General features: G+C 45.1%; 1 protein-coding gene across 2 annotated transcripts in view; it reads left to right on the forward strand.

The window, feature by feature from the left end:
• The first annotated feature begins 16,319 nt into the window (after positions 1 to 16,319).
• Lnpk (zinc-ribbon metal-binding protein lunapark) overlaps positions 16,320 to 24,924 on the forward strand; it is a 43,766-nt gene continuing 35,161 nt past the window's right edge. The window contains exons 1-5 of one of the 2 annotated variants that reach the window (XM_037423416.2): positions 16,320 to 16,525; positions 19,337 to 19,378; positions 19,901 to 20,088; positions 21,913 to 22,099; positions 23,929 to 23,974. In XM_037423416.2, coding sequence (XP_037279313.2) covers positions 16,499 to 16,525; positions 19,337 to 19,378; positions 19,901 to 20,088; positions 21,913 to 22,099; positions 23,929 to 23,974 — 490 coding nt within the window. In that variant the 5' untranslated portion in view covers positions 16,320 to 16,498. The remainder of the gene's footprint in view (positions 16,526 to 19,336; positions 19,379 to 19,900; positions 20,089 to 21,912; positions 22,100 to 23,928; positions 23,975 to 24,924) is intronic. The other variant, XM_075893636.1, reaches the window with a different exon arrangement.

The raw sequence follows: 24,924 nt of genomic DNA on the forward strand, positions 1-24,924 counted from the left end.
CCAGTACAGGCAAGATCGAGATATTTAAAAACTGCCAGACACAGCAGTATCCTGCTGTAAAGGCGGAGAAGTAAACGCTCCTCCACCTTTGTAAAGCTTTTACAGGGATTAGGATAAATTCAAAGGTTGAATCGGTCGAATTCAGTAATTTCTCGAAATGTTTAGGCCGGAGTAGATTCGAGATCCATTTCTGAAGGGCCTGAAGGCGTTACACGGAGAGTGAGCACGCGGGCAGCTGCGTCAGCCGTTTCATTGCCTTCGAGGCCCATGTGAGCTGGAGCCCTTATGATCCTTCGGAATGAGGGGACCCCGACATAATGACTGTTATGTAAAATGTGGTAGGCCAGAAGTGGGACATACCCGCGTATAATATCACTGCAGTCCCCTCTCGAGTCTGTAATGATGGTGCGCGAGTCCAGGTCTGCGGCAGCTAGTACGATGGCGACTTTCTCCGCATATGTTATGCCCTGTGCTTTGAATGTGAGGCCATTCACCGCGACATTTTGGTGGACGACTGCAGCCGTGTACCATCCCCTATGGTAAGGGCCGGAGGCGTCCACGTAAAAGACGCCGTGCTTGTTCCTATAGTGGCGGGCCATTGCCCCCACCCGCGCAAGCCACCTGTCACTGTGGTCGTCACGTGTCATGTTGGCTGGAAGGGGGCGCACGTTCAGGGCGTATGTTCAGACTTCTGGAATGCATACGCGCTCCTCCGTCTCTTTTGGATGGTGGATGTGTAGTCGGGCTAATAGGCGGTGACCCGACAGAGTCTTTAAAAGTCTTCTGTATTGATTAGTCAAGTGTGCCTCCGGGAGCCCTGCGAACGTGTTTACCATCCCCAGGCCAGGCGCTGGTTCGACGTGGTTATTGGGAGATCGAGGGCACGCTTGACCATCTTCCTGAGAATCACCTCAAGGGCATTCTCATCGAACTTGCACAGGTGGAGGTAAGGAGCCGAGTAGAGGACTCGACTGCTTACGAATGGATGCGTCAGCCGCAAGGCATCTCTGCAACGCAAATCTCTCCCCCCCCCCCCCCCATGCTTGTTGAAAACCCGACAGACCATGCGGCCCACCTGCCCCCCCCCACTCTCCCTCCCCCTTGCGCAGTTTTGTCAATGTGGTGTAGACTCGGCGATGTTTGTGAATAAACACACCCAGTACTCTGATCTAGCAAACATACTCTTGAGGCCCATGAATTGACTTGATCGCGAAAACATCACCTGCTCATGTTTCTCAACTCCCTCATATCTCCTGAACCATAAGTAGTGCAGGCAAATTATGAAATGGACTCTCTGAAAGTCTTTTTGAGCTTGATCAGACAACGTTGCCGATCGATTGTCCAGACTCCCAAGAACACGCGTGCCAATTATTACAGCGGCGCGCACGGCCTGGAATATACAATAAATCCTCAGTCAGCTAAAAATCGCCTTTTCTTTTCTCGAAATGACGCTACAGGCTCAAAAATTACTACTTCTTAGGACAAGTATCAGCCATTGGCTGATGCTAGCATGGCGCGCTTGGGCATTACTGCGGTCGCTGCGGGAGGCCGCGAATTGTACATGCATGCGCGCATGATCGCATTGAAAAGCCGCGCATTCGAAGAAAAAAAAGTACTCATGGTCCTGAAGCGCACGTGTCGTATTTTCTTGCACCGTTCCATCCCCCTCTGCTTAGTTTCAGCGCTTTCGTCGGGACGAGAGATGAGAGAATAAAATTGCAGTGTGCGACGAATCTTTGTAACTCCGCTCTTACTGGACAGATTCTGAAACTATTGTGGTGGCGAATTCTTGAGGTAATAATCTTCTGTAGTAGATCTATTCCATGGTTACTTGAAAAAGTGTTGCAGGGCCCCTTCCAGGTGACTAAGTGAGCTTGCTGATATGGTATCTTGATTCTGAACCATAGTGGTAGCTTACCACTCTGCACGTCGCGTTGTTACGTTCGAGGACATGGGTTCGATTCCCAGCAGATGCGGCCGCATTTTGGTGGGGACGGAATCTGAAGAACATCCATGTACTTAGGTTTAGAAAGAGGTCGACAATGTTGTGAGTTGACTAACCGCTTAGACTCACTGAAACTCAGACCAAGCCATGAGTCCGAGTGAGTGCGATTGTGTACTATTTTATTTTGGTGAGTGAGTCTGGTTGAGGATAATAGTGGTAAGTTTGAGTCCGAGTGAGCCATAGCGTGAGATGAACTTCTTGAGTGAGTCTGAGTTAACTCCACCGTCTATTGGCGACGGATGGTCTTATCTTATCATCTTAAGCGTCACTGTGAGTCTTATATTGGTCTGGGTTCGAGCTCGTCTATTCACGCATGTTTCAAAGCACTAACATTCATGAACACCTTAATACTTATTGATCCGAGGCATGAGTTAGGGAGGTGGATGTAATCACCTTCTCTTACGAGCTCTTTTCCAGAAGGTTCAATATCTCGCGTGAGTAGCACATTTCGTAAAGATGTCCTTACTGGATCGATTGAGGAGAATTTTGACGAGCCTGAAGGCCTTTTCCAACCTAAGTTCTATAGATGTACAGGGCATGGTTTTAAGCAATGTCAGCATGCCAAATTGGTGAGTCATCAATCAGTTCGGCGCACTACCAGGATAAAATTGTATACATACAAATGTACGCTGTAGCACACTACATACTACTACGTTTGTAGACGAGCTCGCAAGAAGCAGTGCACGTCAGATGCCCCAACGACCAGCAACTCGATGCTGCTGACGAGCACGGGGACAAGGTTGGCGTCACAGTGGCCGCACCGTATCCCAGCCGAGAAGCGGATGTCGGATGATATCCGACTACAAGTTCGTGGCGGAATGGAACAGGAGCCCCTCGTAGGTCTCGTATTCCCCCTTAGCTGTCGGTGCCTGGCGCCACCGCGCTCTCCGAACCGTGCAGGGGCACCTGCTGCGGCAGCGAAATTACACGCATCTGTCGGTTTCTGTCCCCATCGCGCACTCCGAGCTGAGTATCACGAGCGTGCCTGAGAGAGAAAGCCGTTTACTAAATTGCCTATAAATTATTTATTAACTTTTTGTGTGGGTTCATAACATGCCCTATGATTTGTGTCTGCGTTCAGCTCGCCTTTATCCCAGTCTCGCCTCCGCCATATCATGCCATACTCTCCATTAACTTTTCTCTTTTCCTCACCCCCTGTTGTTATGCTATAAACTTTACATGGCTATGATTTGGCTTTACCTTCCCTTTCACATCTTTTTCCTACATTATGAATGGCTATGCTGTGATTTACATTCTCCCAATCATCTTTTCTATATCGTTATTGTACGTGAGAAGGACGAAAAAGGCGTGTTTCTGTGATATTACGTGTTTTTTTTCGCGCACTAGTCTAAACCTGTGAATCAACTACTCGAACAAGAGTGCGCTTCGTCCGTGGCCTTCTAGAATGGGGCAGTGCGCCAAGCGAATCTTTCTGCACTGCGCAAATTCCTTCAGTCGACGGCCATTCTACGAGTTTCCTCAGCACACACACGACCAGCGCGGCAACCACAACTACCAATCTCGGAGGCTTTGTATCTCAGCTTCTCATATGTTACTTCAGAGTGCGCCGACAGGTGGCGACACAGTAGTACGGTGATGAATGTGTGCTTCGGTACCGCAGGTAGAGTGACCTAGAATATATACCGCAAGCTGTCATCACAAAAAGAGCCATGGACGATGTAGCACACTGCCTTTTCCCACTACACCATACTTTATGTGTGTGCGTGTTCTTATTCCTTTACGTGTTGTCATTGCACAGTTTAAAGGGACTGTCTACTACTCGAAAAAAAAAATGTTCTGATTGTGGCGCAAATGAAAAGTTCGCTCATCACATCGGCGGCAACGAGCATGCTTTCGCGCCAGAAAAAAAGAAATTCAAAGTTGTTGAACGTTGATAAAAAGTGACTATTAGCAACACCCAACAGCGAATGTGGTCAATCTTGACAGTCTATTGGTAGGACAAGAAATTCTCGCAGAAAGATTTAGTTTGCTTTAAAACAAACACGAATAACTTGACTCTGTATTTTAGGCCCTTGAGGCTGCTTTAAGTTGCTCCAGAGTCTAATTTGTGCTTTTTTTTTCTCCTCACGCGTTCAAATAGTCACCCGGTGGCGCTGGTGGCAGTGTGTTGGAACTTTTAAGCAGTAAATTGCCAAGGAAAGGATCTATGACAATACTCGGAGTAGTTCTCTACTATTTGAGGCCAGGACGGGAGTATTGCGAACCAAGACATATCGGGCCAAATACGAAGGGGTAGACACGGTATGCAGTGCATGTGGAGAGGAGGAGGAAACTGCCGAACACTTGATGATGTTCCGTAAAGGGCTTCATCCTATAGTTCAGGATGGTTGCGCAGAGTTTTTCAAAGTACTGGGGTTTTGGGACAGGTAGGACAAAACGGATTTTAAGCGGGTATAGTTAACTAGAAGGAGGTGATCTGATTGGTGGCTAAAGTCAAGGCACGAGTGAAAATTAAACCCTTCACTGCAAAGTACCAGTCCTCAACTTCACTATATAGGCGAAAAAAACAAGATAAATATAGTTGTTGGTTCACTAAATGTTACGGCTAGGTGGCGCTAGCCGTCGCCCGATTAAAAGGGTACAGCCACATCAATCCATTCATCCATCCATCGCTTGCCTGCATGCCTGCATGCCTGCCTGCAAACTGCGGAGTAGCGTGAGCACGGCGTCCACTGCCGGTGATGAGAACAACAAAAGGGTGTGTGCCTTCCTAAAACGACCACAAAACTTGATGAAGCTTGCAAAATGCACACGAGGTTTCAGTTTTCGACTTCCACCGGCACCGACCAATGTTGTGGGCATTCATCCCACCAATTGAAGGAGACAGAACGCGGACAGAAAAAAAAACTGTTTTAAATATTTCTACGCACTATCCAGAAAACCACTTCGAAGTTAGAAACTTCACATGGTATGCTTTTTATTGCGACAGAAAACATGAGAGCAATGAAGGACGGTATACAGTCCCTTTAAAAGTCAAATAATAATGTACGTCAGAGTATCTGAAACGATAATATTACAACAACAGTGCCCTACTTACCGAGAAAATAAGGTAAATGCACGAGAACACACGCGCTACACGTAGGACATTCGCAGAATGATTCTGATGACGTGAGGCCTACTGTTAATCACTTGTAATCGAACTAGCTACCCTAAGTAAAGAATCTTCCGCGCATCGATAGACGCAATAAAATGCTACTTACTCGTTTCTGCTATTCGTGGCAAAAATAACTGTCTGACGCTATTATGGGGCAATGGCGCGAGTGGTTCAAAAGTTGAATTTTCGCCTGGTTGGATGGATGGATGAATGGATTGATGTGGCTGTACCCTTTTAATCGGGCGACGGCTAGCGCCACCTAGCCGTAATATTTAGTGAACCAACAACTATATTTATCTTTTTTTTTCGCCTAAATAGTGAAGTTGAGGACTGGTACTTTGCAGTGAAGGGTTTAATTTTCACTCGTGCCTTGACATTACCCACCAATCAGATCACCTCCTTCTAGTTAACTATAGCCACTTAAAGTCTATTTTGTGCTCCCTGTCCCTAAACCCCAGTGCTTTGAAAAACTCTGCGTAACCATCCAGAACTATAGGATGAAGCCCTTTACAGAACATTATCAAGTGTTCCGCAGTTTTTTTTCCTCTCCACACGCACTGCATACCGTGTCTACTCCTTCGTATTCGGCCCGATATGTCTTGGTTCGCAATACTCCCGTCCTGGCCCCAAACAGTAGAGAACGTGCCCGAGTATTATCATAGATCCTTTCCTTGACAATTTCCTGCTTAAAAGTTCGATAGATCACTAGTGCGGACTTCTTAATCATACCGATTTTCCACATGTCAGTCTCCGTTTCCTTCATCTTCTTAACCGACAGTCTTTTTAGTTTGCCCCCCCCCCTGCTGTTTTCTAATTATTTACCCGTCAATTTTCTGGTTCGCTTCCTTCATTTTGTATCGACATTCTTCATGTACAAGTAACTGAAAACTTTCCTAGCCCAACGCTTCTCCCCCATTTCTCTCAAACGTTCCTGAAATTTTATTTCGCTGCTGGCTTCCCTGCCCTCAAATGATGTCCATCCCGTACCACCTTGTACTCCCTGGTTTGGTGTATTCCCGTGAGCTCCTAAAGCAAGCCTACCTATTCCACGTTGCTTAACTTCTAATCTTGCTTGAACTTCTGATCTCATGCGCAAGACCGCATTGCCGAACGCCAGACCAGGAACCATGACCTTTTTCCATATTCCTCTCACAACATCATACCTATTGTAATTCCACAGTGCCCTAATTTTCATCACTGCTGCATTCCTGTTACCTTTAGTCGTTATGTATATTTAGTGTTCCCTTAGGTACTCGGTCCCATTGCTTATCCATACGCCCAGGTATTTCTATTTGTCTGTTATCTTTAGCATGACCTCCTGTATCCTAAGGTCACTACCTACATTATCATGAAAAATCATGACTGCTGATTTTTTCTTACTGAACCTGAAATCTAACCTATCTCTCTCATTACCGCAGATGTCCATCAATCTTTGCAAATCTTCCTTGTTGTCGGCCATTAGCACTATATTATCTGCGTACATTAATGCTGGTAGTGCCTGTCCAATGAGTTTTTCTTGTTTACGAAAGAGAGGTTGAAGCCAAGTCCACTTCCCTCTAATTTGGCCTCTAATCCTTACAGGTACATCATGAATAACAATGGTGACAGAGGACACCCCTGCCTAAGCCCCCGTTTTACCTCTGCGGGCTTGGATACCTGGTTTTCCCACTTTATAACTACCTTAATTGTTACTTTTATAGATATCCTTCAAAAGATTAGTGACTACATCTTCCACACCTAGTTTGTCCAGTATTACCCACAAGTCCTCTTGAACCAAGCTATCGTACGCTCCCTTGATATCCAAAAATGCTAGCCACAGGGGCCTGTTTTCCTTTTCTGCTATTTCGATGCACTGCGTCAGTGAGAACTGATTGTCTTCCAACCTCCCATGTTTCCGAAACCCATTCTGCAGTTCCACAAGAACCCCCTCATCTGCATCGCCAGCCTGTAGACCACTGATGTCACTGTTGTAGGACGGTATATAGTTGTTTATGTCAGCTTTGTCCTCCTTTCCTTTATAGATCATGCTTATCCTGTTAAGTTTCCATCCATTGGGAACTTCATTATCGATTATTTTTCTCACATCCTCTCTCAAACTCTGCTTACACTTCGGACTCAATGTCTTTATCAGCATAATTGGAATGCCATCTGGGCCTGTTGATGTACATTAGGAACCCTCATCTCAGCGCTTTCCCACTCCGTTGTGAAAATGGAGCCATTGCGGCACTTGATTCATCCTTGTCTATTGTGGTGCATAAGACACTTTTTTTGTTAAAATTTTTCTGTCACCCTTGTTGTTATATATTGCCGCAGCTCGACCATCGCAGAAGACGCGTGCCACAATTCGCGTTCGTAAAAGCCGCCAAGCAAGTAGCAAGAAAGCCGCGCCATGGAACGCCGTCCTGCACGTGCCGCACGATGCTACGCCACGGGACCGGCACGAGACTCGAGGGGCAGAGGAAGAGACCGACGAAGTTATAGTGAGCGAGCAAGAGACACTTTTGGCTGACCGTTTTTAGTTTTTAGTTTACGGGCACAAGTTCGCCCTAAATAAAGAGTTTATATAGTACTATAGGTGCTATATTTATTCGTAACAATCTGGTGGATGTGCTGGGTGTGATTCCAAGCCCACCACAGGCAAGGGAGAGAAGCCCAGATCCCAGAAGATTGGAGTCAGCAGAATTGGCACCTGTGCACCAACGCACGAGTCGCCGACTACGTGGTGAGCAGCCCGAGTTTGGCCCCCTAATTGACCCATCAAGACCTATCGAGACCTCAAGCACAAGCGTCACTGCGATGGCCACCCAGTCGATGCCATCTCCATCTCACCTCATTGTGGATTCGCCACGTACACCAGAGGTCTTTCACGGTGAGACATTTGAAGACGCCGAGGACTGGCTTGAAGGCCTCGAGCGCGTTGCACGTTTGAATGGTTGGGACGAAGCACGAAAACGTCGTTACGTTTACATCGCCCTGCAAGATTCGGCTCGTACGTGGTTTGAGAACCACGAAGCGTCCTTGCTGTCGTGGGACGACTTCCGACGAGAGCTAATCACAACCTATCCGAACACGGACCGCAAAGAGAAGGCAGAGGCTGCTCTTTAGGTGAGGAACGAACGGAATAACGAGAGCGTGGCCATTTACATAGAAGACATGTCGCGGCTCTTCCGCCGAGCCGACCAAAACATGGCCGAGGAGAAGAAGTTGCGGCACCTAATGCGCGGAGTAAAAGAAGAAATTTTCGCAGGCCTGGTGCGTAATCCACCGCGAACTGTGGCGGAGTTCCGGTCCGAGGCAACGACCATGGAAAGGACACTACAACAACGTGCGCGACTGTACAACAGAGACTTCAGCGTCTATTCAGTCAAGGCGGAGTCAACAACCCTCCCCACCAACGTTGACGTCCTCCGGGAAATGGTGAGGGCTATTGTTAAGGAGGAGCTCCAGAAACTGCAACTCCCCCAAAGTCCTCCAGCGATGCCCTCAATCGCGGACCTTGTACGTGAAGAAGTGCGGCAAGCAATTATTTAACCGCAGCCTCAGGTGCCACACCACACGCAACCGGAACCTCAGCCACAGCTGTCGTACGCGCAAGTCGTACGGCAAGACATGAGACGCTTGAGCTTTGCACAAGCTCCCGTTATGCCACCGACCTTTCCTCGCAGTACGCCACCGCCGATGCCAGAAGCGAGACCTCGCAAAAGTGATGTATGGCGCAGACCGGCGGCCCCTCTGCTACAACTGCGGGGAGGCAGGTCATCTTTATCGGACATGCCACTACCGTCGGGTCGGGCTACGTGGCTTCCCAGTGAATGCACCCTGCCCTCGTAACGGTGAGCGCCCTTACGAAATCGAAGAATATTTATCTTCGCGCTATACCTATCCAAACACTCAGCGACATGAATCGCGGTCGATTGCACCAATGCGCAATAGGTCACCGAGTCCACACCCATCATCTACTTTCCCGAGGCGTCGTTCACCAAGCCCGCGACGGGAAAACTAGAACCAGCGACCTGTGGAGGCAGGGCCGCTGATTTTCGGACAACTGAAAACCCTCCATCGCTAACCGGATCATACGACGACACTGACACAATGACGGGCAAGCGCAGTAATGGTGACGTGACATCCGAGCTACAAGTCAGAATCGACGACGTCGAAACCATAGCGTTAATAGACACAGGTGCAGACTACTCAGTAATAAGTAACATGCTCGCAAAGAAGCTGAAGAAAGCGCTCACTCATTGCACCGGACCGCAGATACGCACCGCCGGAGGGCATTTAGTCAGCCCCGTAGGATCGTGCACAGCGAGAGTGGGAATAAAAGGCCATGTGTACGTCTGCAGTTTTATTGTTCTCCCCGAATGTTCCCGTGAGGCAATTCTGGGCATGGACTTCCTGCAAGCAAACAGTGCCACCATCGACTTGCAGAAATCCGAAGTTTTTTTCTCTACAGAGAACGCTGTTGCCGTGTGTCATGCGGAGCAACCAATTGTTTCGTCTCTTCGTATTGTGGATGAAGGTGTGACAGTGCCGCCACGTAGCAGCGTGACAGTTTCTGTGAAAAGCGACGTTTTTCGTGAATATGTCGGACTAGCTGATGGAAATATCAAACTGCTACTCACAAAGGGGATACGCGTGGCGAGAGGTCTAGTGAACCTGCGGAACGGATATACTGATATGCTATTGACTAACTTTACCAACGAGGTACAGCATGTGGCGAAGGGAGCAGCCATAGCATCACTTCATGACTACGTACAAGTCTCAGATGTTTGCACCATAGAAAAAGTACCACAACGCCCTCAACAGTGGACAGTGTCCTCGAGAAAATAGATATTGACCGAGAGCTTTCATCTCTGCAGAAAGACCAGATTGTGGAGTTGATCAAGGAATTCGCAGAGTGTTTTTCCTCTTCATCGAGTCGGACGTACGCCTGTAGCAAAGCACCGCATTGTAATCGAAGGGCATGTTAGACCAGTATGTCAGCATCCATACCGAGTAGCTCTGAAAGAAAGGGAGGCGATAAAGAAGCAAGTACAGGAGATGCTCGACGACGATGTCATACAGCCCTCCAAAAGCTCATGGGCATCGCCGGTAGTACTGATGAATAAGAAGGACAACACCATGCGGTTCTGTGTTGATTACAGAAAACTCAACCTAGTCACGAAGCGAGACGTGTACCCACTCTCACGAGTCGACGATACGTTGGATAAACTGCGCAATGCTCACTTTTTTCATCGTTGGATCTAAAGAGCGGGTACTGGCAAATAAAGTCGACGAACGAGATCGTGAAAAGACAGCGTGTGTGACACCCAATGGACTCTACGAGTTCAAAGTACTCCCATTTGGTTTGTGTTCTGCTCCCGCTACCTTCCAGAGGATCATGGACACTGTGCTCTCCGGCCTCAAATGGAAGTCATGTCTTGTCTATCTTGATGACGTAGTAATTTTTTCCACTACGTTCGAGCAGCACGTACAGAGATTGAGAACGGTACTGGACGCTATTCGTATGGCTGCACTTACGATCAAACCCGAAAAGTGCCACTTTGGATTCCGGGAGCTTCGGTTCCTCGGGCACATTGTCAGTTCTCACGGTCTCCGCCCAGATACGGATAAGATCACTGCGGTTGAAAATTTCCCAAGGCCAAGAGACAAAAAAGCTATGCGACGCTTCCTGGGGCTTTGTGCCTACTATAGGCGCTTCGCTGAAAACGTCTCTAAGATTGCGGAACCACTGACACGGCTTACGAAGGAAGGTGTGCCATTCATCTGGCACCAAGAGCAAGAAGACGCCTTCTCTGAGTTACGACGGCGTTTGCAGTCACCTCGCATACTCGCTCATTTTGACGAAGATGCCAAAACAGACATTCATACGGACGCCAGCAACGTTGGCCTCGGTGCTATTCTTGTTCAATGGCAGAGCGGGGAAGAAAAAGTTATTGCTTATGCAAGCCGCACTCTATCGAAAGCTGAATATAATTAATCAGCTACGAAAAAGGAATGTCTCGCAGTTATATGGGCCATCAGTAAGTTCCGTCCATATTTATACGGTAGACCATTCCGAGCCATCAGTGACCATCATTCATTGTGCTGGCTTGCGAACCTCAAAGATTTTTCCGGAAGACTTGCTAGATGGAGCCTGCTTCTACAATATGGCATCACCGTAGTCTACAAGTCTGGCCACAAGCACAATGACACGGATTGCTTGTCATGAGCGCTGCAGTCCAGACCTCGTCTACTGAGCATGAACAAGACTCCGCATTTCTTGGAGGTGTGAATGTGTCGGAGATGGCTCATGATCAGCGAATGGACCCAGAATTACTTCTGCTGATTCAATACTTAGAGGGGCAGCAAGTCGAAGTACCGCGAGTTTTCGTCCGTGGACTACGTTCCTACGTCCTCCGCAACAATTTTCTCTACAAGAGAAACTTTCAACACACCGGTGAAACGTTCCTACTGCTGATACCATCATCCCTGCGAGCGGAAATTTTAGAAGCGTGTCATGATGACCCATCGGCAGGTCACTTGGGCATTAGTAGGACTTTGGCAAGAATCCGCCAGAGATATTACTGGCCAAAATTGATGGATTCAGTACAGCATTACGTAAGATCATGTCGAGAATGCCAAAGACGCAAAGTACCACCCCTAAAACCAGCAGGTCTTTTGAAACCGATAGAGCCACCGAAAGTCCCGTTTGAGCAGGTCAGAATGAATTTGCTAGGACCATTTCCTATGTCATCGTTTGGGAAGCGCTGGATAGTTGTGGCCACCGACTGCATGACCCGGTATGCCGAGACGTCATCTCTCACAAAAAGAACGGCAAATGAAGTGGCTCAGTTTTTTGTGACCCAGATAGTGCTGCGACATGGCGCACCTAAAGTCCTTATAACTGACAAAGGAACTGCGTTCACTGCCAGGCTAGTACAGTCTGTCATGAAACTAACGCATACCGACCACATAAGAACTATACCGCATACCATCCGCAAACTAACGGGTTAACTGAAGGGCTGAACAGGACGCTTGCTGACATGATCGCGATGTATGTGGACGTCGAGCATCGGACTTGGGACACCATATTACCGTATGCTACATTTGCATACAATACCGCGCTACAAGAGACAACCCACTTCACGCCATTTCAACTTGTTTATGGTCGGACAGTAATAACGACATTAGACGCGATGCTGCCTGTCAACAGCACGAATGAAGAGGACCCTGACATAAGCGAATGTGTAGAAAGGGCAGAAGAGGCGCGACAACTAGCACGGAACCGCATCATTCAACAGCAGGACGTCGACGCGCACCATTACAATCTAAGACGAAGGGACGTTCAGTACTCTTCTGGAGACCAAGTGTGAGTCTGGACGCCTGCACGTGCACGTGGCCTATCAGAAAAGCTTATGCGGCGCTATTTTGGCCCTTACAGGGTTCCTCGTCAGCTAGGCCCATTAAACTACGAAGTGATCCCTGAAGGTCAAGTATGCACAACACGGCGCAGGAATCTCCCGGAAGTTGTACATGTAGTACGGATGAAACCGTACTACGACAGGAACTGAACAAGTGAACTGACTCACGTCGTCTAACACAAGGACAAGTCCTATTGTTTAGAAACTGTCAGCCGGCTCTACGCATCGGGGCGATGCGTGCTAGGAGGGGGACTAATGCCACAGCTCTACCATCGCAGAAGACGCGTGCCACAATTCGCGTTCGTAAAAGCCGCCAAGCAAGTAGCAAGAAAGCCGCGCCATGCAACGCCGTCCTGCACGCGCCACGATGCTACGCCACGGGACCGGCACAAGAATCGAGGGGCAGAGGAAGAGACCGACGAAGTTGTAGTCAGCGAGCAAGAGACATTTTTGGCTGACCGTTTTTAGTTTTGAGTTTACGGGCACAAGTTCGCCCTAAATAAAGACTTTATACAGTACCAGGTGCTATAGTTATTCGTAACAATATTCAATAGCTTCGTCCCCTTCTAGCCTAGCACCTTGAGCTGTAGTTAGAAAGCTCTGCTCTAGGCTCGTCTCATTTCTTAGGGAGTTTGGATGGTTCCAATATTTCGCAGCTGCCTTTCTATTTTTTATGTACTTTTGCCAGCCACTCAGCCCCCTTTCTTCTAATCTTTTCATTGATCAGAAGGGATGCTTCCCTTCTACAGCTTGGAAAGATGTCCCATTTTCTTTCATCATCATCTGTTGGTTCACCCCGCTGCTTAGCATGTGTGCGTTCCCTAGAGGCTTCCTGACGTTTTGCTATGGCTCTCTTGACTTTCTCATCCCACCAACTCTTGGGTTTGTGTCTTCTTTTCCGGGGTGACTTGTCACGTGCCTTAGCAAGCTCTAGCTCAAACAAGTCTAATTAGATTCGTGTATGTCCACACTGTATTATTATTCTCAGTGATTACTTTCTCAATTTGTTTAGTAGCTATTTCTATTTGCCTTTCTGAATAAAAATTTTCCTGTAGTTGCTCATCTTGTCTCCTTCCCACTTTCACTGCTCTTCCAAAACTTAGCTTGATACGTTTTTGATCACTACCCAGACTTCTGGAGCCACATTCATCTATGGAGCCACATTCACCCCTGAGCCTATCTTACATCCTATGTGACATCAGTGCATAATCTATCGTCGACTGTAGCCTTCCTACCTCCCATGTTATTTGCCCTTCACAACTGAACAGGTCGTGCCATCTAGCGGGGTCCAATGGAACCAAGCACGTCTGCCATCTCGGAGGGCATGACAGGAAGTTGTGGAATGGCCGCTTCAGCCTGTTGCTGCTGTGGCCAACGTTTCTAGACGTTGGCTGTGGCTCCGCTGCTTTCTTTCTGCTGCTACTTGTGTCGGCGGCTGCATAGTAAAGACAGACAACCTTGTGCACAGCCACAGCAACACTGACGTTACACCATGGAGGAAGGAAAAAACTTTCCTTCCTCTGTGCGTTACACAATGCGTTACACCATAAAGTCTATGCGTTAGACTATGGATATTCTAGAGACTAAGCACCATAGTAAGACGGTCCGCTTCTTGAGGCGGGTAATTTGAAGTGCGCTAACCCAATGCGGATTACTAAGACGTGGTACATTTCAAAATAAGCCCTTCCTTGGCACAAAAGTAATACTACGAGGTTTCTGGACCACTACTTCAACAATCAACGTATACTTAATAGTTGCCTTTAGTATGCGCTTCCTGTGTGCGTGTTCTATGTTTCTAGCGTGTTGTCTTGTTCACCCAGTTTAAACAAGTCTTCAAAAATATTTAGCTAACTTAAAGGGGAACTAATGTCAAATAACAATTTACGTCAGAGTGAAAACTCAGTGTATGACATCGAAAGCGACAATATTATTAACAGCAGTGCCCTAATTACCTAGAAATTAAGGTAAATGCACAAGAACACATGCGCCGCAGTAGGTCATTCTCAAAATGATTCTAATGAGGTCAGACGAACCACCTACAATTAATTACTAGTAATCGATCTAGCTGCTCTAAATAAAGAACCTTCCGTGCATCAAGACACGTGATAAAATGCTGCCTGTTCATTTCTGTTTTATTCACGAAAAAAAAAAAAAAATCGCCGGACGTTACTATGGCGCGAATGGCGCGAGTGGTTCAAATTTACTTTTCGCCTGGTTAAATTGGAGAGGTCGTGCCGTCAGTGGGGCCCAATTCAGTGAAAACACGTCTGCCATGTCGAACTTGATGGCAAGAAATCGATGAATGGTTATTGTTGCTGCTGTGACACCGCTGCTTTCGTACTGCTGCTACAAGTGTCAACGGCTGCACACTTCTAGCACACATTTAGTACAGTGACGTTCGTCGGCCCGCTTCTTGAGGTGGGTAATTTGAAGTGCGCTAATCCGATGCCGACCACTAAAACGTGGATGAGGATGGTGATTTGGGCTTGTTGGTATGATAGCATGATAATATATGGTAGCGCAGACAAAGGGCATGGTTGATAAGATATCGGGCAGACCGGTAGATGCATAAATGATCACTTGCGCGAGCACAATACCAAAGTAAATAGTGTGGTTTCTGACGATTTTCTCTCCCTTCATTGTCATAGATGTAAGTGCTCACCTATATTAAAAAAAAAAGAGTCATCATATAAGTAGAAGTAGGTGCGACATGGCGGCTAATGGAAGCTGGCAGAATTTCAGTGCTTGGTGACACTTCTGTGAGCAGTCCATCAGTGATTTCGACAAATAAGGAACTCGACTACATCTATTCGCGATAAACTTTTTGTGGTTACACACTAGGAAAAAAAGTGCGTGTTATACAGTGTGCGTAGGTTAAAATTTATGGTTGTGAGAGCTATGCAGATGTGACGTATGACGTTGTGGAGTACATATTCTAGCTGGATCTGCGAGCTATAAACTGTTGTTGAAAGTTGGCGCTGTGTTGTCTTGAATGTACCTTCTCTTGTCTTCTCATGTTCTTTGTCTGCACTACTGTATATTATCACAATAAAACGTGGTTTTATTTCAAAATGAGCCCTTTCTTGCCACAAAAGTAACACTACAAGGTTTCTGTACCGCTATTTCAACAATCAACATCTACTTTAGTGTGCCTTTAAGGGGCCTTGCAACACTTCTCGAGTATGGTCAGAAAATGCTGCCGATCGGTAGTTGAAGCTCCCGGCAACACGCGAGCCAAATACTAGAGCGGCCTGGGATTCACAATAAATCAACACAGTCAGCGAAAAATTGCCTTTTCTTCTCTCGACAAATCACAAATTATGCCCAAAAACCATACGTAACAAGCCCATCTACCAGCCATTGGCTGATTTGAACATGGCATGCTCGCTCATTCAGCGATCGTCACGGGAGGCCACTACTTGCGCACGCGTGCACGCATATCTCGCAGAGAAAGTCGTGCATTCGAAGAAAAAAAAAGTGCTCAAGGTCGCGAGGCGTGCGTGACGTTTTTATGTGGCCCTGCCATTCCTCCCTGCTTAGCTTCCAACGCTTTCGTCGCGACGAGAGAATGCGATTTCACCATGCGACAAACTTTCGTAACTCCACTCGCACTGGACGAATTCTTAAATATTTTGCGACGTTGAATTCGTGAGCCAACAAGCTCATCGAGTTAATTCATTCTACAATTACTTGAAAATATTTTATTTCAGGACCCCTTTAGCACTGTGAGAGTTGTAAGTTTCGGTTTCCATTTTGTTTTTGTAGGTGGCAGCAGCGGGTGTCTCACGAGACACTGTCATTTCCGTTTTCGTCAGCGTGTGCTTCCGCCGCAAAATCCTCGGCAGAAATGTATTCGAAACGATTAACGTCCATGAGGCTATAGCGACTCTTCGAAGACAAAATCCTGTGAAGCTCACCGATGTTACTCCAAATTTGAAGCTTCTCCAAAGGGTCCGCAAGACAGGAGAGCGCAAAATGGGGATCTTGTGGTCGAGGTTCAAGGTAAGAATGGCCGATCACCCGTGCTAACAACCACTGACCACCCTCTCGTAAACGGCGCCTGAAAAACATTTACACGCGCTACTTATCAGCGCGAACGGTATGTCGATTGCTTCGCTTAATCGTTCTGTCAGTGTGGTGTGTCGAGAAGTGGTGTCACGTCCGAAGTGAGCAAAAGCTCGCAACATGAATGTCACCGCTACCGCGGTGCTTTCCTCATAGAGCAACGTCCTCGAACAGCTTTTGTTGGCTTGTCGGAGCCGTACCTGAACCTGAAAAGCGGATCTGCGGTGGCGGTTTCTATAGATAAGCCAAAGAAGCAGCGAACTTTTGTTGACATCCGGGTACCCGCCTAACAGACTTCAGCGTCCTCGTTTTGTCTCTGTAGCGGTTGTTTCGTGGGGCTGGGCTGCGCCGATTGCGGAACGCGCGCGATGCGATACCCCGTAAATGGACACACTGACCACCGGTAAAAGAATCAAAAGAAAGAAGAAAAAATCGAATCGTGACAGTGGTGAAATTCAAGCTAGCTTGTCCGCTGCTTCGGGTCGTAATCAGAGCTCGCAGGGAGTGCAATTCAAAGCCGAAATCTTCAGTGACACGTCGCAGCGCGGATACTTGCTCGACAGGTATGCTGCGTGGTCAAGCACTCGCCGTTGTGGTCAGTGTCCTCAGTCGCTTATTTTCGACTTGCTCGTCTGTATTATTTCCTGGTGAGGTATTGACTTAGCGACGAGTGACGGCCACTCGAGTGACGACCCGAAGATTTCGTTTGCTTGTTGGGTTCGCTGGTGTGCAAAATATGACGAGAAATAAAATGTGCGCTAATTTCTGTGTTACTAACAAATACCAGCTACCAGAATAAGTGACTGTTTAGGCGCTGGATTAACGTAACATTGCGAAGAAAAAAAAAACGTTTTACCATTTTACTGCAAAAAAAAGCGACAGTCTGTAATGCAGTGATTTAACAAATATGTGCAGCATTTCTGCCACCAATGCATGTTGTGTATGAATGCGCAGTCAGGTAGATGGCCGTAGATGCTGCGAGGATGTAGTTGATAGAAAACTTTTAATATTTTTCATGTGGTTATGCAAAAGTATACAAAAAATAGAAACATTATTTTTTTCCGAAAGAAACTCAGTTGCACATACAATAGCCATTCAGTGGCCAACAGGTAAAAAGAAATCCACTAATTGCAGACAAGATTCAGTGCAATCTGCTCTAAAACGAAAAGCACAGAAAAAATCGTTATGCCCTGTCAAAAGCCCTTGATTCAAAATACGAATGCCATGTGAACTTTCAATGAAAGAGCAGTGAAGTGAATTAGAGCATACGCAAGAGTACTTGCTTCTCACCTTCGCTCTTCCCATCTTGTCAACCGTTATGTGACTCATTAGAAGGTGTGAATAAGCCAGCCGTGAAAGCTCCTCATTTGATCGTGCTCTGCACGAGAAGAGCCCACGAACATTTCATGTTTACTTTGCTATATCGAATGATCATTTGCATTACATTGTGTTTTTGCAAAACAGTTTTTTTTTCCGCAAAATTGTCTCTTACTCTGCTGACTGTACTGCTAAGGGTGTGTGAGTATTCTGAAATTCTGAATAGTGAGTCAAATGGCATCCTTTTTGATTTGGTACTATAATCAAATAGTGCACATTAGAAATGCCAAATAGTTCTAAAATAATAAGCACCCGTGAAAGAAACCTCAAAGGGACGAAACGCAGGAACAGTGTGGCAAAATGTGTTTTGCTTTAATCTTCGAATCAAGATGCATGCAGCTCTATGTTTTATAGGACTTTTCGCACTATACTGATCACTGGGTGAAAGCGTTCTTGCTCAAAACTTCGCTTTTGCCAAAGCAACAGAGTAATCAATTCGCTATCCTCATAATGACATTCATGGTGATATAAACTGATAAATATTGTTTAACATTCATATATGAGTTTTATTTTAAAGCTGCTGATGAAGTGCCATCAGGAATCCTATTTGTTGCAGCTATATTTAACACTACAGTTATCAAATATCATTCATGAGGGAGATAAAATATCTATAAGGCTCTAGTTGGTGCTGGTGTAGTTTACAAAATTGTGGCTTTTTTTTTGTCTGCTCACTATAATTTCAATGTCCCTTTGTTGTTTCATCGCTATTTGATTTGGTTCATGTAATGACACACATGTATTGGCACACCCTTACAGTACTGCTACATTGTGTTCTCACTGCATCATAAGCAGGAATGGAAAAAAACACAAATGGTGCAGTGCACTGTTTTCATCACGCCCATACTTTAGTGGTAATAAGATGCTGGAATGGTTCTCGAATGTATCATGGATCAGTCGATTGGCTTTTTATTACCATCCAGGCTACAACTGCTCAAAGACGGTTGCAAGAGAATGGAGAATGCAGATTTTGCACTGTTTGCATTTCTTGCTATCTTCCTATACATCTTTTCATCACTGTGTGATTGCGAGATTAATGTCTATGGTGGGGGGGGAGTAATCTTAAATGCTGATATAGTGAGCAGATTTATTCTTTGATGTTCTGGTTCCTTATTGTAAAAAGTGGAGTAATATTTGGCTTGTGTGTTCACATGTGTTTTGTAGGTTGAGATTTCTTGCATGTTCTAAGTTTCTGAGCACCCCTTTAAAGCAACTTAGAGGACTGAAAGTCTACCAAAGTGTAACATTTAGTATACCCGAATAGCATGAGGTTTCTATCAATTGTATCATGGCCATAAGGATTTTTTGTTATTTTGATGTTGATTTTACGCAAGAGGGGGACAGTGTAAGCACATTTTGACATTTTTCATGCAGAGCAAGCCTGGAACCAAGGAGTTGTTAGACGACATCGAAAAGGTACGATTGCCGAATCTTTAAAGAAAAAAATTGTGATAACAGTACAAATTTTTAGGTTATGTTGACGTCAAGTTTCAGTGGTAACATATGTACTTTTCTACTTCAATTTTTGTCACTTTTAACACAATTTAATAAAGTACAGCCATAGGAGCTACTTTTTTTATTAATGTTATTGTGGGAAGCTAAGAAAAGGGCCCAATTTGTGTGCAAGTTGTTTTAAATATGTGGAGTTTCTTTACTGCTACTATTCTGTGAAAGTATTAAATTTTATGAAGCTTTGCTAGTGAGACAATTTCTAAGATGAATGATTATCTGAGATACAACCAACCTCTTTTTAAGTACCGCTAATGTTCCACAGGGATTGTTTTGATAGCAAGAATGGGCTGGGCAGAAATGCCCAATATTTGTTATGCAACAAATATAGTGTGCCATTACTATCATTTCTCGTGTCTCTGGCCGTGTGTTGTTTATGAAGCGAAGAGTTGCCTTAACAGCGTTTGTTTCTTTCCAACTCTCTTGCAGAAAGTCCGAAACATAAATGAGTACAAATTGAGCACAGAGCGACAGCAGAAGAGGCTCGTGGGGGCGTTGATATTATACTCATGTTTATTTTACATCTTGTGTATGATTATAACTTATGTGTGGTACTTCCCGAAGACACTTCAGGGCCAAGTGTTGTGCATCGTGCCTCTGGTGCTGTTTCCTGTAGGGTAAGTGTGTTATGCCTTGCCGAGCTTGTCTTCAAGTCTGCTTAGATTTAGATTCTGGCACCAAATTTTTTAGACTTGAGGTACGCAGTGTTTGTAAAACCTTACAGGAGATTTTCGATGTTTTTGTGGACGCTGCCATGTTTCTTAGCGGGCGGTACTGTCTCCGATCTGGCAATTCCGCTGGCTTGCGCTTTTGCTCCATGCTGTTTTGCACACACACTGGCATGCACACTTTGAGCCATTTCCACACAACAGAAAGGAGGAAAGTGCGAGTTGCTAAATTGCTCCTCCTCACCCTGTGAAAGGCGGTCTGTAGAAGCTTTTCTCAGCGAGCTCACAAAATTAGGCTGCAAAGAAACTTTGCAGAAACTTTTGCAAAATTCCTCCAAAAGTTTGCACAGAATTTTTCAAAAAGCTTGTGTGGAAACTTTACATAATTAATACTACTACGTAGTAAGTACTGTATAGAAGTACATCAGTGCTGATAAGGTATAAGGTGACACACTTTCTGTGACATTTTGCATCGTATTAGTGTACTTGGTTGGCTAAAGTTATGAAAGTATGTGCTTAATGCACGCCAATTGAAAAATTTAAAGTACCGTTGCCCTTCAGTTCTGCTTAGCTTTAAATTCTGGCACCAAATTTTGTAGCCTTGAGGCACGCAGTGTTTGTAAAACCGTACAGAAAAATGTTGATAGTTTTCTGGGCACTGCCATGTTCCTTAAAAGCGGTACTGTCTCCGATCTGGCAATGCCGGATGGAGACAGTAGCCATAATAAAACCGTGGTCACCATTAATGTAATCATAAGTCCTGACCGTGTTGTTCTCTAAAGTCATCTACGAAAGCCAGATTAAGTCACAGAGCATTTGGACATTTCTGTCATTCCTGTAGGTCCCTGCTGCCGATTAGGGCTTCAGCCGCAGTGAAGAGACTCCACTTCGTTTCATTTGGACACGAATGCCATTTTCACCTTCGTGCATTTCACATTTGTGGCTCGAACTATGTGTGCTGTGAGGGTCGTCCAGTTTTACCAGAATATGACCAAATACATCTCAACTGCTTTAACTCGATGTTAAGTGATGCATGTTTGCTACGATCAGAGGATGAACCTGATTTATCCTATTTCTCGAATTGACAGGGGCCAATTTCGCCAAGCTTTAGTTCATATGAAATATACATACAGTTGAACCCCTTCAGAAGAGACATGCACAGGGGAGCTGTTTCTGTCTTTTACAGAATGTGTTTCTAATAAGCAGGGTGGCACATCATGCCTTTTTTGTCATAACCTATTTCATTGTAGGCATACTGGCCTCTTTTGTAGTAATTTGTCTACTGCGTCAGTGTTTCTTATAAAGGGATTTGACTGTGAACATCTTTCATCTTGCTTAATGCAAAGACCCCTTTGTTTATTTCAAGCCTCAAACCTTGCTTGCATTCTATTATAGAATGGTATAGGCTCTTTTGTACTCCTGCCACTTTTGCACACCGAGGTTTGCATTATGTCATGATGCAAAATCTTAAGTTCCAAATTTCATAAAAAGCATCACAGATTTTGAGAAAAGCAGGTTAGGAAATTTCCACAAGTCCATTAATTGTGTGACTTTCATGTTGTTGCTAACAAAGTACTGAATAGAGCGTAGTTTGAAAACAGGGCTGTGCTGTAAGCATTTATTTTTGTACCCTGTGCATGTACATACATGCACATATGTTGTGCGTAGTCTCCCTATGTTAAGAATCCCCACCTGCTCGGATGACAGTGAAGGTCGTCTTTGTTTCTCACGCCTGCTGCGTTGTGCTTTTTGTACTTTTGTTTTTTTTCACAGAATTGTACTTGCCAAAAAGCTTCTTCAGTGGTACTTCAGAAGAAAAATCGAAAGGAAGAACGAAGAGCTCACAGATCTGATCAAGCAGAAGCGCTCGGTGCTTGACAATGTCATGGAGACCGAGACCTACAAAGTTGCCAAGGAAATTCTGGAGAAGTACGATCCAGAAACGCTCAGGAAGAGTGTCGTGAGTACAAGCATTGTCTTTGTCACCGAACGTGGGGACCGTCTCTTTCTTGTTTTGTTCTCGGGCAGGCTTTCAATACGTTTCTTGGAAAGTTCTGGCTTTTAAAAATTAAATAGTTGCGTTAGGTTCAGCTACTTTATGTTGCTTTTTCTATGTTAGTTAATGAGGGGCATCTAATGTCCTTCGATGGCGTGATAGTTTGGACTCAGCAGACACCACCTGAACTTGAATACAGAGAGTTCAAAATATTTGGTTCCTCAGAAGATGGGGAATTTCATTTCACAAGCAGCCAAAAATACTTGGTGTGATCTTGTGTATTTCTCATATTTAGTGTGACCGAACGTAAGGGCATCTGCAAGCAATGGTGCTGGCACGGTGCCAAGCATCCCGTTTTACCAATCGCAGGAAGTTGTTTCGCCCGTCAGTGTGTTCAACGCTTGTCACATGAAATATTACGGAAGCTTCATCACAGGATGTGTATTGCCCAAGTTTCTCGACACACGGCTGTGTGTAGAAATGGCTGAGTGCAACCCAGTCAGCCCATAATCTGACAGTTCTCTCGCTGTCGCTATAGATTTGGCGAACGTTTATGGAGTTTATGCACTAAAGCTTCATTTGTTTACAACGTAAGAGAAGTGAACACTGGTGAAATTGGCTAATGATAATTGATAACACATCCTTTTGCTAGTGATTCTCTTTCTTTTATCGACACTGTCACTGGTGTTGATGTCAAAGTGGGGCCACCAAACACTGCTAAATTTACTGAAGTTTGCATCACTGCATATATAACACTCCCTGTTATATACTTGCTGTATTACTACATTAATTTGGATATTACACAAGCTTTTTTCGAATGTTTGCTACCCAAAGTCCATCGTTGCGTTACAATTGAATACTGAAATAGACATTTTTTCTTTCTGGATGCAATAAAATGTCGCCCTTCACGTTACAATAACAAATATATGCATATCCAAAGCACCTAGTACTTGCAATAAACAATGATCATCTCAATTTATTTTGGCATTATGGACAGCAACTGTTCGCCTCTAGCAGGCTGGTAGAGCAAAGGTGCCTAAAAAGAACGCTGTGCACCCCTGACTACAGCTTCTTGTTATTGACAGCCTAAAGCTATGATATTACTAACAAGGAAGTTTCTATTGAAGGGTCGACCTCTGGCCTTCTTAGGGCCTTTCTTCTTCTATTAAATTAGTGCTTTAAATAAAGCCCTTGTCCTTTTCTGGTAAATGTGTTGTAATGTAGTCTTTCGAAAGGTAAAAAAATGATACCTTAATGGTCATGATCATTTTCTTATGTATGGCAATTAGAAAATGTGAATTATTTGGTATGCTATTGGTGTCTTTCTCTTATGCGAGTAACTGTATGCATAACTGTAATAAACATTTGGAATGGTATTTCTCTGTGCCAGCACATCTATTTTGCACTGCGCAATTATGCTGCAGTTATCATCACTGAAATTGATAATGGATGCAAGTTATTGGTAAACATGCTGAACATATCTTGGCGAAATTGAACAATATGTGGCATTACTTAATAAGGCTCTATAGCCAATTTCTTATTTTTACTGTTGCTTTTTTGAACCCTCGTCAACTGTCATTGTGCCATGAAGTGTCACTTGTCCAAGAGTTCGACAAATTGGGGATAATGTTGCATTTCTATCCAACTAATACGGGTTATTGCCATCGATTTGTTGCGCATTGGAATGAAGGCCATTTATAGGAAGCATCTTTTTAATTAACATGAAAGCTGCTTTCGTTGCTGTTGAACCTACTGTCTGACTTCAAATTATAAAATAATTTTTTCTGTTTCAGAAAGTAGAAGAGAAGACTGTCAAGCCATTGCTTGGCACGGATGCAGGTGAGAGGTGCCGGCGGTTTTCGCTGTGCTGTCGGAAATACCTATGTCACTGACTCATTGTAGTAGCAAAGGTGCTGTGTTTTGCACACTTACTGGCCAAATTGCATGACAGACATAACAGCGAAGCTAACCGTCATGTGTAAAAAGTATGTGTGCAATGTCATTAAAGGAAGCTTACTAAGATACGTAAATAAGCGTTGAAAGTTGTGTGCTTACAATAATCAGACCCGTAATGCCTTAAAGAGGCCTTGTGGCGCTTACTCAATCGAGGCTCCTGAGAACATGCAAGCCAAGCATTATAGCTCACTGTGGAGCTTGGAGTTTTGTCTCTCGACATAATGCTATAGACCCAAATGGCAACGGCGGCCGCACCTTCGAGGCAAGCGGAACTGCTTGAGGCCCGCGTGCTCAAGTTAGGTACACAATAGAGAACCTCAGGTGGTCGAAATTTCCCAAGCTCTCCACTACGGCATTTCTCATAATCATGTGGTGGTCTTGGGACGTTAAAGCCCAACAATTATTACTGTTATTCATAAATCCAAATGACCACACCATTAGCAAAAAGGCCACGGTCAGGATTGAGCATCATGAGCGGCATAGTCATTGGGGCTGGTCACTATAATGCTCATGTCTTGGGAGGAAATTGCAAAAGATTTAGTTCCCCTGGAAATGATGGGTAGTCCATGGATTTTCATCACGCTTGTGCATCTAGTTTTGATGCGTTTGAAGAATTCATCAGTTATATAAATCTTCAAGTAATCACTCTTTTGTTGTATGAGCTCTGTATGAGTTGGCATGCACACGTAACTAATTTGAGTTGAACTCATAGCCGTTTAGTTTGTTGGCTCTGGTCAGCTTAAAAAAGTCAGTAAATCATTTGAAGCTAGGCACTGAATGCTTAGGCAAATCAATGAACTTTTGAATCACTCCAATGCATTCCCGCATGTGTG

This window comes from Rhipicephalus microplus, chromosome 4 (assembly GCF_043290135.1).
Source record: "Rhipicephalus microplus isolate Deutch F79 chromosome 4, USDA_Rmic, whole genome shotgun sequence".
Taxonomy (NCBI): domain Eukaryota; kingdom Metazoa; phylum Arthropoda; class Arachnida; order Ixodida; family Ixodidae; genus Rhipicephalus; species Rhipicephalus microplus.